General features: G+C 36.0%; 1 protein-coding gene across 1 annotated transcript; it reads left to right on the top strand.

Annotated features, from left to right (window-relative positions):
• Positions 1–5,417: 5,417 nt before the first annotated feature.
• LOC144453564 (cytochrome P450 3A29-like) lies at positions 5,418–13,300 on the top strand. The gene is made up of 13 exons (XM_078144884.1): positions 5,418–5,482; positions 7,200–7,296; positions 7,936–7,988; positions 8,596–8,692; positions 9,059–9,175; positions 9,471–9,559; positions 9,938–10,086; positions 10,338–10,471; positions 11,105–11,272; positions 11,698–11,918; positions 12,334–12,471; positions 12,716–12,878; positions 13,226–13,300. Exons 1-13 carry the CDS (start codon positions 5,418–5,420, stop codon positions 13,298–13,300), a joined length of 1,566 nt encoding a protein of 521 aa, XP_078001010.1.
• Positions 13,301–13,627: the final 327 nt, after the last annotated feature.

The following is a 13,627-nucleotide window of genomic DNA, read 5'->3' on the forward strand; positions in this document are numbered from 1 at the left end:
TTCTGATATATCTGGAAATTGGTGTTTCAATATCTGCATGGATGCACTGATAGTAATGCCATTTAACATAGTTCCACCTTTTTGTTATTGTTGATTTTTCCGTCTCTGTCAAATGTAAAGCTCGTAGCCATGGTTCCTCTTTTGGAGAATCCGTCATTTGTTGGAGAATGATTATGTAAGAAAAAGTAAATGTTACAAAAACATAGATTTATTTATGAATATACCATTTCAATGCATTTAATTAGATGTTAACTGTCATGACATTATGGCATACTACTGGTATAGATTTGATGATAGTCTGTATGGAATTCAAATGAAATTTAATAATTATAACCTATATACATGTATGTGCTTGATCGCAGTATCGTCTCTCACCATATTGTCACAGTGTAAACCTGCAAGGTATTGGCTATTCCTCTTAAATTCCTCTTATACTCAGTATATGTAAAATGTTAGTGTATCTGTGTATATTGCTTGATACCGTGTTATATATATATGAACGTTACATGAATTAAATAAATAACTTGCATCTTTACATAGAATGCATTTGTCTATTCACATTTCATATGACACGTGTTTTCCCAACAGCACCGGCTACAAACACAGCTGGCAGACTTATTGGTGAAAAAATCACCTGCAATATTGTCATCACAATCACCATAAAGCCATTCACCACAACCATCGCATTGTGTTGTCTGCAGTGACAGAATATCTCAAACTCTAGTATTCTTAGTAATTACTTTCCTTTCCCTGCTTGAGGGATGACATTCTGGAAACCCGAATGAAGTCTCCTTTTTCAAGACATAAAATAAGATGCTGCCTCATTTCATTTTGGTTAAACATATTGATGGGAACATCTGAACAAAGGGAAACTGCAAATGCAGTAGCAAATAGACCACAATCAGTTCCACCTTGTTGCATTTAAACTGATAGTCCACATAATTGCTTTAGAATACCTCCAGGAACATCACAATTCAAACTGTCATAATAACTAACTGATACATCTGTAAAGCCAATATCAGAGACGACTGTCAGCCAGTGTCTTCCCAAATACAAAATTTGAACCAAATCTCTGGTGACCTGCTTGAAAAGTTATGTTTTATGTGCAAATAGTTGATTGACATCCCTTTACCTGTGGAAACTGGAAAGACATCAGTTTTTGTGCAGTATTCATGATAACATCATCAAGTTGACAGTCATTGTTAGCAACTACCTGATTTGAATCAATGTGTAGCCCATGGAATGAAGGATGCTAACCGAATATTGCTTTTTTACCATGACTTTAATTGACATCAATCAAAACAATCATAAATAACTTACATTTCATACTTGAATATATACAAATGAAACTGAAATTTAGAGTCCGGTTTGATATATAATTTACATAATCGTTTTGAGTACGTTTTAGATCAAATTCTAGTGACCTAGGGAGTCTTTTCCACTGCATTCTGGTCCATCTTCACGTAGAAAATTGTCCATAAATTTACAAATTGAGATAAATCATAAAGACGAATAAATCAAATGTCTCTAAATATCTTTTCTCCAGCCCAAGCTGTGGCAGCCATGGTTTCATGGGGTTCATTTGTTTGTTCTTCAGAGACAATTTTCTGTTTTTACGTTTAGTGGAGCTTGAAAAACTCCAAAAAGGAATTGTTGTTCCCTTTGGCCTACCACGTCTGTGTTTTACTTAAGCAATATGTGGCTGGTTCCTGATACTACTTATGTTATTTACACCAGTTTCACTACCGGAGAGTCATTGTTATTTCCAGAATGGTTTAGAGAAGTTCTTATATACCTTCTCCAATGTTAGCAAGTGAATGGCTGTCATTGGTAGAGGGTACCGAACTTGATGGTCTTACCTGGTCCTCAGCATTCTTAATTGGATCGCGATTAGGGCTACTGGATGGTGAGGTTGGGTCCTTTCTCATTGGGACTGTTTTTTCGACTACGTTGACGGATGTGTTATTTCGCCAACAACTAAACAAAGTGTTCGAGGTGTTAAGTTTTTCATGAAACTCTTTCTCCACATGTTGCCAGGAAAGAAGCAATATCCTTTGTCACATCACTAGCTATTTAATACTGTGCCTTTCTGTTAATTTCCCTACTTTTGGTTTGTCCCTTTTCATAATCTTCGTTTTTCCCTCTGCTGTTTACTGGAATCTCTTTTCACCACCTTGATGGAATTAGATCATCGATGAGCAAGGGTGTCTGCACTGTGTTGTCGACAGGCAACGATCTGATGGCATGGTAATATGTAATTGTGATGGAAAGAACATGAACACTTTGTCATATCGTTTCTCACTCTGTATGTCTTTTCATCTACCTTAACTCATGTTCAGAGACACTATCAATGGCACTCACCACTTTGACAGCGGACAAATGTACGTATTGTCTTCCATCTTTTGAATTTGTTTCAAGATTTTTTCAACGGCTGGTGTGGCATAAAGTTTATTAACTAGATGCTGGCTACAGTTCCACATCAACTTGCTTAGCATCTAATCTAACCTGTGCAAATGAGGCATACCGTCTTCTTTGTCCCGACTGTATTGTGAAATTTAAACGATTACTTACAGCTTCTGAAATGAATGAATGAATGAATGACTTGACTTTCTTAATGTTACTTTAGTTTCTGGCTAAGTGACTCGATCATATTGTTTGTATTATTACCAAGAGTGGGTATTTTTTTCCGGTAAGCATGTACCCACATTTCCTTACATCCATCCAGATTACTAGCAAAGGTAGAAAGAATTTTTTGGGACATCTTGCCTTCAATTCTTTGTCATTTTGTTGATAATCTTCAACTGAATACGAATATACCATTGACTTCACTATTTCCATTATATCGATCTTAATGTTCCTTGATATATCCAGATCACTAACTTTTTTCTCAGGTATTTCAGCACGTGGAAAGTACACAACAGAATAGTGGCATTTGGAATAGCTTTCTTAAGGGCTATTTCTGTGAAGTATTTATCAATAAATACAAATTTGACGCCACTGACTGCATTATGATTGGCAAATTGGTCAAGCAATGTCTCCATAGTTTCCTTTTTTCATTCTTAACAAAAGAATAAAGAGCTGCACGACCAGTAGTTTCCCCATCTTCAACTAATAGTGTATACAGTGGATAACCTTCAATGTTAACTTTGTACGTACCATCCATGAAGAGTACTTCCGGATACAACCTTTGCATTTCACTTGTTTGGAATAGGACAAGATCAAGTTCGTCTTCATGAGACTATTCTATAACTGTAGTTGCTCTTGGATCATTTTCTTGTAGTTCAATAAACTTATCAGGGACCATTTGACCTTCAGACGTACCTTGGGGTCATGCTCATCCATCTTATGTTTCAGGTTATGAATATCTCTTTACAGGACAACCTTGCCTGGTTTACTTTCCACATAATCCTTGATATTCGACATGCTCACGCACAGTTTCAGCAAGTCTCCAACATCTTTACTTTCCTCCTGGTTGACTTTTCTAGTTTGTACATACCACTGAAAATGCTCTGAAGGAACAGGATGGGTATGATTTTCTGATAGGATAGTAATTTTATACTGTTTTGATGATTCTTGAAATAACAAACGCAATTAGATGTTAAATATTACTGAGGTGGTCGTCCATTCTTACCCCTTACGCTTGACAAGTGCTTACACTCAAATACAATGCTATTACATGGGATTTTTTCTGGATCATAAGTCCCTTTGTTTGTCACTTGGTGAGATTTTCACTGGATGTTTCTCTTCAGAGTACCCCACTGTTCATAAATCTGTAAAGATCGTGATAATTAATAAAAGTAGCCCCATAACTGATGTTTTCCCACCCCCAACCTGTTGGCAAGAAATCTGGAAAGAAAACTGTGTAGAAGAACTATGAGTTGTTAGTAACAGTATGCATTGCAAATTCAGCTGATGTGTGTGTTCAGCTTTTTGGTTGTGTGCTTATGAATGGTTAATGTATGTTGGTTTGTGGGTGGGTGTGTGTGGATGCAGTGTTAGCTCTCTCTTACCAATGGATACCTTTGAATACCTTTACAAACGGATGGATACCTTTGAATACCTTTACAAACGCATTGCAAAATGTGGAGGACATCAACCCAACACCTCTGTAACTGAGGTATAAAACCATCTTTTGCCAGAAGACATCTATCATCTTCAAACTCCCGTGCACTGAGAAAATAATGAAGTGGGTCAAGGTAGCCAATACTATCAATCTTTATCGAAACTTCCGCAACTCTATATTTAGTGGAATAAGAAATGAACAATTGATATTGTGGATAGCTATAGCTGGAATTTTCACATACTGGTTGTAATTCCTAAATAGAACAGAATAGATTGCAATATGTATACCTGGTGATAATGGCGAAGGGTGACATGTTTGTCCTCTGATGTTGTCCTAGCTCCAGTACACGTACAAGCCCCAAAATGGCTGCCGCTAGGGAGACTTTTTGACTGTGCGCTGCACGAGAATTTTCACATACTGGTTGTAATTCCTAAATAGAACAGAAGAGATTGCAATATGTATACCTGGTGATAATGGCGAAGGGTGACATGTTTGTCCTCTGATGTTGTCCTAGCTCCTGTACACGTACAAGCCCCAAAATGGCTGCCGCTAGGGAGACTTTTTGACTGTGCGCTGCACGAGAAATAAAATAACAGGTGTCCATTTGGTGTTTTAAGGTACAATGAAAGTGTTCAGTGAGTTCTGTGTGATTCCTTTGTTGGGAAATGTTCAGCCACGAGAAACATCTCGGGCGGTGGCACGAGGAACGGCTACTGCCACCGTGCCACTCCAGTGAGGGCGGGCTAGTGACACCGGGGTGGTACTAGACACTCCGATAAAAGAATAGCGGTAGTAGTAATTTTTTGAATTAAAAATCCAAAATAAACACCCATTTGTCATCTATATGGCCATTTTAATTCTCGCTGTACTGATGTTGCCTGTAATTACAACCCAGGCCCTGCCTTATGTAGTACATATAATATAACAGTCTCATATCTCGCTCATTCTCCAAATTTTCCTGAAGATCTACACATTGTTTTTATCACTGCCATAAATCATCTTGTGCCCAAAATAAAGATTCTACACAGTCTGATCTGTGTTTACGATACATGAAAAACATGGCTGCTACAAAAATAGATAAAAAAAATAAACCGCAGAATATCGGCAATCCACGCGACTCGTGTCAGGATTATCAATTTGACCCGTCATTGTTATTTGGGTAGACACATGACCCTATATTTGGGTAATCATTAATGGTAAACCAAGATATTTCACCATACTATGAAATACTGTAGACCTATATAAGTGGATACCATCGTGTGCATACAGTATTTAGATGTACGGAGAAACATGCCGGACTGCTGAACTCGGGTCCTAACGATACTTCAAGAAGAAGACTGCAAGATTTTGAACAATGGAACTGTTTGGGTTTTCAACGACCATTCCTCTTGTAGTGGCAGTTATTTTCTTGCTTTATTTGTGAGTACAGTCGATTTGAGTGAGATTTAGAATTGTAAAATACAAACTGTGTGGCGTCCAAACTATCTCGTACTTGTAACCATGAATTATATGTTGTCAGACAGGGAGCAGATATGAAGGCCAGTCAGCAAACATGCATGTATTTCATCATCGGTTTTTGCCCAGTTTGGGTTGTGACTCCGAATAATTTCTTTAAAATAATTAATGCCCATTAACGTTATTAATGGGTTGTCTAAAATGCAATGGTCATCGTCGTTGATGAGTTTAACAAGCGTGAACACAAAAACTAGTGTTCATGACCCTTTAATCATATCTCGGACCACCAAACAATATCAATAATTGGCAGAGTCGTTTTATATGTACACATGCAAAACAAGGATAACCCGAAATTCGATTTTCAGATATTTACCATAAGATGTATCGCTTCCTATGTAAATAATAAAACCAGAAGTAAAAGTGGTATACTGGGAAGTCTGGCTTGGATATAGCGATTTGATAGGCTTTTAAATGATTTCATCTGTGCCCTTATTAAACAAATTTAACAAATACATCCAAAAGAATTTGTGCTTGCTACGAGGTATGTTTTGAATAACAAGCAGAGAAGAACGGATAAAACTTTAAAATACAGACTCCCTTCTTCCCGACGGAATATCCTTAGTCCAATAATGGACGTAGTGTCGGGAGACCTGGTATTTGATCATGACATGAGTGGTTTTGCCCAAAGCAATATGGAACTTCATGCCATACGAGAGGTCAGTTAGTAGCAATTGAATGAGTACATTCATCAAATTCATCAAAATCATGTATTCCTAGACGTAGTTTCACATGGACTATCAAATTGTCGCTCAAATAAGGTAGACAGTAATAGGCGAACATCAATGGAAGTGTACATGTTGAGCAGATTGGATGTTGCAATGTTGTAAAAAAAATGTGAACTAATTGTTGCTGACTGTAGACATATTACTGAACTATGATCATGTACACGTGGACGCAAATTCCAATACAAATAAGAGGTGTATATTGTCATAAAGTTAATAAATACCGTAAAAGATATCCATAACAAGTGATAAGACGCGTGATATATCTGTGGCCATATTTTCAGTAACCTTTCAATAAAGACCGAAGCCTAAATTATGGAAATGTTTCTTTTTAAATTTGGAAACGGCAAATGCCGAGGCATATACACTAGAATTGTCGATAGGTTTTTCAAATAAATATAAGATAAATAAGCTACTTTGCATAACTGAGCTTGTATGTGACTGGTGTGATCTCTGTTATTAAATAATTATTGCAATCGCCAACTGACGTCGTACAAAACACTGGTCTCTTGGGCCAACGTTGGAAAAAGTTCCCCCAACAAGCGCGAGAGCCGTATACATTTACCCTGGTTCATGGGAATGAGGGAGCAAACTAGTGCAGAGTTCAAGTTGACGTAAATTACGAAAGTTAGTTACGCTGATTAATTCACATATAAGAGCTTCTACTACGTTAATGCATGTTACTGCACCGTCAAATAAAGTCCGGCAAATTTATGTGATCAAAAAAATCGGAAAAGCATGAAAAACAGAAAAGCTGATCAGAATTGTCATCTGGAACTCATGCCACGAACTGTAGCAGGCGAGCTCAAATTATGAATAGCTATTACAAAACTAATGAAACCTATAATTGTAAACTATACCGCTGATTCATTTGTTCATGTTTCTCAACGTTGTTTTAGGTATGCTACATGGACGTTCTCTACCTTCAAGAAGTTAGGTATACCCGGACCTAAACCACTGCCGCTTGTTGGAAACATGTTTGAGCTGATCAGCAATGTGAGAAAACTTCTACTGATTTTCACCTGAAAGTATTAACTGGTTTCATCATATAAATATAAAATAATATAATGAGTAATAGTGTATGTGTTACACTCCAAACATGTAGGTTAAAACTGCACTAATTTGTATCTGTATAATCAGTTTCCGATCAGACAACCACAAACTACTGTTACAGTATAGAAATTGGTAAAATACCAATAATAAAACATTCTACATGTTAATCAGTCAATCTAGACGCTGATGTTTTGGGTGTGAGCCCAAAATGAATTTGATATGATTTATGTATGAAGCTAAGAAATATGTTCGCCCGTAAGTGATTCAATTCTTTCCATGGTGTTAGATATTACGAATAAGTTATTGTATATTGTATGTAGCGATTCGGAAACATTTTCAAAACATATGTTCAGTTTCAGCTAGTGCATCTATCAGTGAAAGACTCATTTATGCAACATTATGTTCAGTTTCAACTAGTGCAGTTATCGGTGAAAGACTCATTTATGCAACATTATATTCAGTTTCAGCTAGTGCAGCGATCAATAAAAGACTCAATTATGCAATATTATGTTTTGTTAATACTTGTATTCAAAGTGTATATATATGTAATGTGGTGTCTTCTATATTTATTTCCGTTGGCAGGGTATGGCAAAAAAAGACGTCGAATGGACTAAAAAGTATGGCAAATTGTTTGGGTAAGCTTTACATGCTTAAAATGTATTTGTTTTGTACATTTGATGACGAGTTTTTCATAAATGTAATGCAAATCACAAATAAACTTTTCCAGAGCTAAGTGAAACAAATCGATCGGGCATTTAAAAACGAATTCCAAAAACAACTCAAAAAGAATCAAACATTCAATTACAGATTTAAAACATGATGTGAATGTTAAAGTAGCACGAGTTGAGTTTATAAGATTTTTGTACCCCAGAGAAAATACTTGTGTAAAACCTCCATTAAACCATAGACCCTGGGTGGAGGGTCTATGATTAAACTATGTAATGTCGATGCACGCCACATTGTCCTCTGTCGTTAAATTTGTTAGAACAGTGGATTGCACGGTAGGGATTTCCTTGACATTATTTTACACTTACAATGAATTACGTCAATTCTTACTACCAAGTTTGGGTTCAGTCAATTGCAAGTGATGGTTCAGTGTCCTCAAATATATAGGGTATACTTTAAATATGCAGCAAACATTACTCCACAAAGCCAATAAACTCAGCTTGTGCCCCTTCAAATCGTTCATATATAATCGTTTGTTGTTGAAATTTATATTACATCTATCTTGCATTTTATCAGAATTTTTGAAGGTCGCTCTCCTTTGATTGTGGTATCTGACCCAGAGATGGTTAAACAGATATGTGTCAAGAAATCGTCATCATTTTACAACAAAAGGGTATGGAATGCAAATATAATGTTATATTCTTATACTTTCTTAGCTGTCGCTATATCTATCAATCATACTGTCAGTCAGTCAGTCAGTCAGTCAGTCAGTCAAGCAATATATCAATCAATGAAAATTTAAAAAAAAACGAGACGTGCCTCAAATAGAGTCTAGATACGCCACCCATTTGACAGCAGTTAGGGCAAAGGAATTAGGGAAATTAGAAAGAAAGTGCGTGCAATAATGCCTTGGTGACTAAGCCGCTCACCCTTATTCAGCTTATGAAATTGCACATTAGTTTAGTTACTCTTTCTAACATGAAAGATGGGAGTTTTGATAACCAAACTCAGCATTTATTTTAACACTATCTTTATACAGCGACTACCCTTGGAAAGTAAACCATTGGACTCTGCACTTAACAATCTCATTGATGGTCACTGGAAGAAAACAAGAAACACGTTAACGCCTGCATTTAGTGCATCAAAGATGAAATTGGTAATGTGGTTGTAACTGTTACAAATATTAGCAACGTCATTTAGTTATTATAGTCAGATATTTCATTTTATGACATGCAATATACCGACCGCAGAAAACACACATAACAGATAATATATATTTAAGACTGGCTCACTAAGAACATTTGTAAACAATACATTATTTTTGTTTTTGGGAGTTTCTTATATATTTTTTTGTTTTGTTTTTGTGTGTACCATAAACACTTTTTTTGACTTACTGTGCATTTTTATTGAAAGTTCTGACCAAAATGTAAAATTCTCCATGTATTGTACAGATGTCTCCACTTATAAGTGTTTGCGCAGATATCATGCAGAAAAATTTAGACAAACTCTGCAAAGAAGGAACAATAATACAATGCAAGGAGTAAGTATACAAACATGTTATTGAATCAAAGTTTCTTTTTACTATCGATGAGTTCATATATTTCATCAAGTTTAAATGACCAGCAAGGAAGAAAGTGTAAATACATTTATCTGCAGGCATTTCTAGCACAGACTCAGAGGGACAAGCACAAGTGCCTATACCAATATGGAAACCAGAATGCTTAGCAGGATAAAACTTGTACGTAAGCGGAGACTTAAATATTCTAATCTTCACTGACAAAACTTATATATCCTAGTTTGTTTTCACTTACAAACAATTCATGTTTAGCTTTCCCTTACAAATAGACCCGTATCCTGCTGTAGGCTGATGGTTATATTAACATCATTTGGAACTTCCTGTATATATTTTTCTTTGCAGTGTATTTGGTTGTTTTGTGGTAGACAGTGTTGGCAGTGCTGGTTTTGGTGTCAGTGTCAATTCTCAAGAACACCCAAAACATCCATTTGTTGAAAATGCTAAGAAAGCATTCAGTGGTGGACTCTTAAACCCTGCCATACTGATTATGTGTGAGTATATAACCTCCACCACATCAAATCAACAGAAAGAGGTCAAGGTATTAAATCAAATCGTATTTATAGTGTGACTACTCGTAAAAGAAAAAAGGAGAAAAATATTTGATTTATTCGTATTTATGATCTATGAAGTTGAAGTACCCTTTTTTAATCCATATGACCACTTTAACTTTTGTTTGCGCAACATATACTTTAATTAATCTTTACTTATAGCTATTGACATTTCTTTGTACCGTTCATTACAGTTTTTTGCCCCCCTCTAGTACCAGTTTTGAACTGGCTGAAAATTGGCATTGTCCCTCGGAGTATCCTCAACTATTTTGTCAACCTGATGGAAGAAACTATTAATGTTAGAATGGTTGATAAAAATGCCACGAAGGTATGTCTCTGAGTGTCCTCTTTCAAATTGGAATGTTTAATAGTCACTCTGTGTGTATATGGTTAAAGGGGGGCACAGTCTGCATCTTTCTAAATTTTGTGGTTACTTTTGTTACGTTAGATATATTATGCTAATATTGAGTCCTGTCTAGCAACTGATAGAACCCAATCATCATCACTGGGTATACATGTAGAGTTGTGAAATATTTTGGGGGACCGATAGTATAGAAAAACACCATTTGTACACCCATTTAGCCCAAAGGTGTGCTGTGTTTGTTTGATATTATATGGACCACAGTGGGCAGTGAGCATTCGATCAGTGATTTGATTTGATGTTTTCTTTTATTTTTCATGGCGGAATGAAACTGATTTGTCTTGCCTTCTTTGGCTAGTCTTCTCTTCCGATGGCTGAACACTCACTTTTTATTGACTGAAAAGATACCTTTCTCCAATCTACTACAACCAAATCTCCTTATCTACCTGAAAACGTCTCTAATCGTATTACGGTATCAGTTACACTGTCTCTTGACCTGGCGTTTTAACTTTTGGGGTACTTGGTGACGTAATTCATACAACCAGGTTGTTAGTGGTATTGGATTATCACCACCAATCTTCTTGGTGTGTTTGTTTGCAGAGAACTGATCTTCTACAGCTGATGATGAATGCCCATGATGTATATGAAGAGTTCATTAAAAACAATGAACAAGAAGAAGATGAAAATGGTGTCAAACTTGTCAAAGATGGCAGGTCAGACACGTGTGACATTCACAAAGGTTTTACCAACGAGGAAATGCTTGCACAGGTACCCTTACTTTTTATCTAGTCTATTGAAAAAGTTTATGTCAATATTATGGAAAGTAAATGTTATGCCAGGCAATATAGTCTTTCAAACAAGACCAAGCAAATTGGTGGGCTGTTGACATTTAATAGTAATTGTTCTTGTTCTCACTATGTATTGATAGTGAGAGTATAGTAGAGTAGGTGTAATTAGAAATGTGCAGAGATGTTACATTTGATTTGCAATCATTTACAGATCAGTTTAGATGTTCACACTTGTCTCAAATCATACATCATAGATGTAGAAAACTGTACAGACAATCTACCAAACACTGTAAATTTGCAATACTACATTGTTGTTGACTTTTTGTTACTTGGAAGGGGAGATATACCATGTTGAGTAAACCCCATGGATTGAGATTATCACCTATTGTTTGTCATATTTTGCAGTCATTACTATTCTTCTTGGCTGGTTATGAAACAACTAGTACCCTTATGTCGTTTGCGGCTTACTGTTTAGCTACAAATCATGATATCCAGGTTAAACTTCAAGCTGAAATAGATGAGGTCATGGCAAACTATGATACACCCAATTATGAGGCTGTTTCTAAGATGCCCTATCTGGACATGGTGATCTCTGAAACCCTTAGAATGTACCCTCCTGCTGGCAGGTTAGTATATATGGTGTTTTCAGACTAGATTAGGATATTCTAATGCTGGGATTTCTTTATATGTGGTTCATTTAAATGTATCCTGTATTTGTTATGTCTATTTAAAAATCAAATCGTTTAATGTACTGGTTTATCGAAGCACACATACAGTTTTAACAAACAATATATATGCTTAGCATTTCAGTGAATTCACATGTCATTTACTGGAATAGATGTACCAATTACTATACTGAATATAATATGCAGGCTGTCAATTAACCATCATGTCCAGCTCCTTTTGGCAACATCATACCATTATATACTTAGTTTGCAGAAATGGAAAAGTTAACTGCATTGTATGTTGTGCAACACCAGTTGACGATCTTTGAAATGTGCAACTGTTCCAGCTAGCTCTATGTGTTCAACTCTTTCCTAGGTTTGATCGTGTATGTAATGAGGACGTCAACATTGGTGGTTTTAACATCCCGGATGGAATGGTTATAAATGTAGCAGTCTATGCAATTCACCACAATCCTGAAATATACCCTGAACCAGAGAGGTTTGATCCTGAAAGGTACAGGATATACTACTTTCTAGGAAGAGGTCGATCATTGTTAGATTCTCTGTAATCTAGCCAAAACAAAATTTGTAGTGTACGTTGTGTGTTAACTGTTTGGGTACAATAGCATATTAAGCTTTTCAAGACATCAAACTTTTCCATCAGATATAATGATGAAATGAAATGAAACCAGTTGTCCTCAAGGTAGGATGCTTACATGCGTAACTTGGTTTAAGCTTTTACTTTATATTTTTTGTAGATTCACAAAAGAAGAGAAAGAGAAACGACATCCATACGCATGGCTACCATTTGGAGCAGGACCACGTAACTGTATTGGCATGAGGTTTGGTTTACTAGAAGCCAAGATTGGATTGGTCCACGCATTCAAGAACTTCACCTTTGAACCCTGTGCCGAGACGGAGGTATATCTTTGAAAAAAATATTGATTCTTATTCGGCGTTCATTCATAAAACTATAGGATGAGATGAGATGTAATTGGTGAATATTTCATTGTTAACTGATGATTGGTGAGGTTTCAATCATAAATTTGCCCCCCAAAAATGTACCTCCAAATTTTGTATCAAGATTTGCAGTTAATATTGTATACGTTATACTCATATCAGTCACTAATGATACAGCTGAGTTAGAATTGACATTTTGGAGTTTCCAGTATTCTAGTTTGCTATTAAATAGTACATGATATCGTTTTGAAATATATTAATGTGTATTATCTTTTTAATCATAATTCATATTTGCATTTTTGTCATAGATCCCTCCAAAGCTGGGTAAAGCAGGAATGCTGATGCCTGAGGCTGGTATTAAACTTAAAGTGAGGCCAAGATAACAGTGGTTAATGGCCACTTTGGAGTAGAAGCCAAGAGATTACTCTTCCTGTTTTTTGAGAGCAGCTAATTACAAAAACTTGTTCTGAAATATTGCATCCTGTACATCAATGATGACAATGCTCCAATTCTATTTTAATCATTCACCCATGATTCCATTTGTAATATTATGTCACAAGTACAAACTACAGGCTGAAGTTTGATTCTGTTTTAGCACCTACAATAAAGTTTATCATGACAAAAGCTAGAAAAAAATACATCTGACATGAGGTTTTTAAATATTATTTGATGCCATTTGACAAAATTTAATTCAATGCAGGGAACTTTAG

Source organism: Glandiceps talaboti, chromosome 2 (assembly GCF_964340395.1).
Source record: "Glandiceps talaboti chromosome 2, keGlaTala1.1, whole genome shotgun sequence".
Lineage (NCBI taxonomy): Eukaryota > Metazoa > Hemichordata > Enteropneusta > Spengelidae > Glandiceps > Glandiceps talaboti.